Source organism: Seriola lalandi, unplaced genomic scaffold (assembly GCF_002814215.2).
Source record: "Seriola lalandi dorsalis isolate HSWRI2012SDOR001 ecotype SW California unplaced genomic scaffold, Sedor1 jcf7180002054514, whole genome shotgun sequence".
NCBI classification, from domain to species: Eukaryota; Metazoa; Chordata; class Actinopteri; order Carangiformes; family Carangidae; genus Seriola; species Seriola lalandi.
Window position 1 is genome coordinate 14,783 of NW_019525067.1, and position 1,873 is coordinate 16,655.

A 1,873-nucleotide genomic window follows, 5' to 3' on the forward strand; every position below is an offset into this window, starting at 1 on the left:
CACACACACACACGCACACACACGCACACACACACACACACACGCACACACACACACACGCACACACACGCACACACACACACACACACACACACACACACACACACACGATGGATGGATGAGGATCAGGATCAGGGTGTCTCTATCTGCTGCAGCTCGTTAGTCTGACATGAAGCCTGAGATGTTAGCACTGTGTAACGAGCTGTAACAAGAAGAAGAAGAAGAAGAGCTCTCACCCTCTCGTGGATCTCCTCGTTGATGGTCGGCTTCCTGCTGGTGGAACGAGGAACTTTGAGCCACTTGACCAGAGGTTTGATGGTCAGACCCTGAGACAGAGACAGAGACATGTCTCTGTAATCACTGCTGTTCAGACTGGACCTGAACAGATCCACCTCTCATGGTTCTGAGTACAGATGTGATCTACAGTCACTGAGCAGAGACACAGCCTGAGTCTAAAACCTCCAGATTCATCACAGTGTCTCTGAAGTCCTTCAGAGACGGACTGAGACAGACTGAGACAGAGTCTCTACAGACTCTGATCCAGTTAAAGTCAATAACAACTGAATGAAGTGTGGGAGAGCAGCTGAGTCTGTCTGTCTCTGTCTGTCCTCACTCAGGACACACCACAGCTGACTGCTGCTCACTGTGAGGGGGAGATCTCTACAGACATTGAGTGACATGAACCCACAGTCAGGAGTCCACGAGTCCAGAACCAGACCTGATCAGACCTGATCCAGACCAGAACCAGTGTGAACCTGCAGAGACCAGTGTTACAGTCTAAAGTCTAAACTGTCAGCTGCTGCAGGTTCTCATGAAGAGTCCTGATCTGCTTCCAGATCAGCCTGAGTCCGGATGAGCCTGAGTCCAGATCAGCCTCAGTCCAGATCAGCCTGAGTCCGGATCAGCCTCAGTCCGGATCAGCCTCAGTCCGGATCAGCCTGAGTCCGGATCAGCCTCAGTCCTGATCAGCCTCAGTCCGGATCAGCCTCAGTCCGGATCAGCCTCAGGATACACTAAGTTCTGATCAGAAACCTGGTCCAGGTGTTCTCAGACCAGGTCTCTATCAGAGTTCAGCAGGTTTCTGAGAACCAGGATGTTCACACGTAAACACATTACAAATGAATCACCTTTCTCTGGACAGGAAGTGGTGCCACTCTCACCTGGAACATGACCGTGAAGAAGACGACCACGATCGTCGTGGCGACAAAGTAATCTTTGGCTTTGACGTGCTTGCCATCCAGCAGCACCACCAAAGCGAACGCCACCGCTCCCCGCAGGCCGCCATACGACATCACCACCTGGTCGATCTTGTCCAGAGGAACCAGCCGGAAGCGGTTCAGGACCCAGGTCTGACCAATCACACCTGGAGAGCAGAGGTTACTAAAGGTCAGAGCAGGTAGAGAGGACGAGGTTTAATAACGGACAAAGACTGAGTGATCGAGTGATCGTCTGCATCTGGAGGAACCAGGAAGTGACTGACCGACGGCTCTGAAGACGAAGATGAAGATGAGGGTGCAGGACACCAGGCCAGTGTCCCAGGCCCACTTGGACTTGTCCACGGCTGAGATCCCGAGGAAGATGAAGATGATGGTCTCAGCGATGCTGGCCAGAGTCTTCATCGTGTACTTCACCGTGGTCCGAGACTTCTGGGAAATGTTGGCCTCCACGTATTTATTGGCTCCGATGCCACAGAAGGTCATCCTGAGGAGAGACCAGATTTTTTTATCATTTCTATGTTTTTCAGGCTCATTTCTTTAAGCTTTGTTTAATCTGTAAAAACTGGTTAAAAAATAAAAATGTCTGTCTGTTGTTGTAATCCTCATTTCAGCCACAGGAGGCGGACGTGCACCACCTCAGTCTAAACAGACCAAAC

The 1,873-nt window shown here is 51.0% G+C and overlaps 1 protein-coding gene across 1 annotated transcript in view; it reads right to left on the bottom strand.

Annotated features, from left to right (window-relative positions):
* The window catches only part of slc9a5 (solute carrier family 9 member A5), a 7,604-nt gene extending 5,904 nt beyond the window's left edge, over positions 1–1,700 (bottom strand). The window contains exons 1-3 of the mRNA XM_023413353.2: positions 1,481–1,700; positions 1,161–1,363; positions 237–326 (exon numbers count right to left, since the gene is read on the bottom strand). Of these exons, the coding sequence (XP_023269121.2) occupies positions 237–326; positions 1,161–1,363; positions 1,481–1,700 (513 nt within the window). The remainder of the gene's footprint in view (positions 1–236; positions 327–1,160; positions 1,364–1,480) is intronic.
* Between the last annotated feature and the right edge of the window lie 173 nt (positions 1,701–1,873).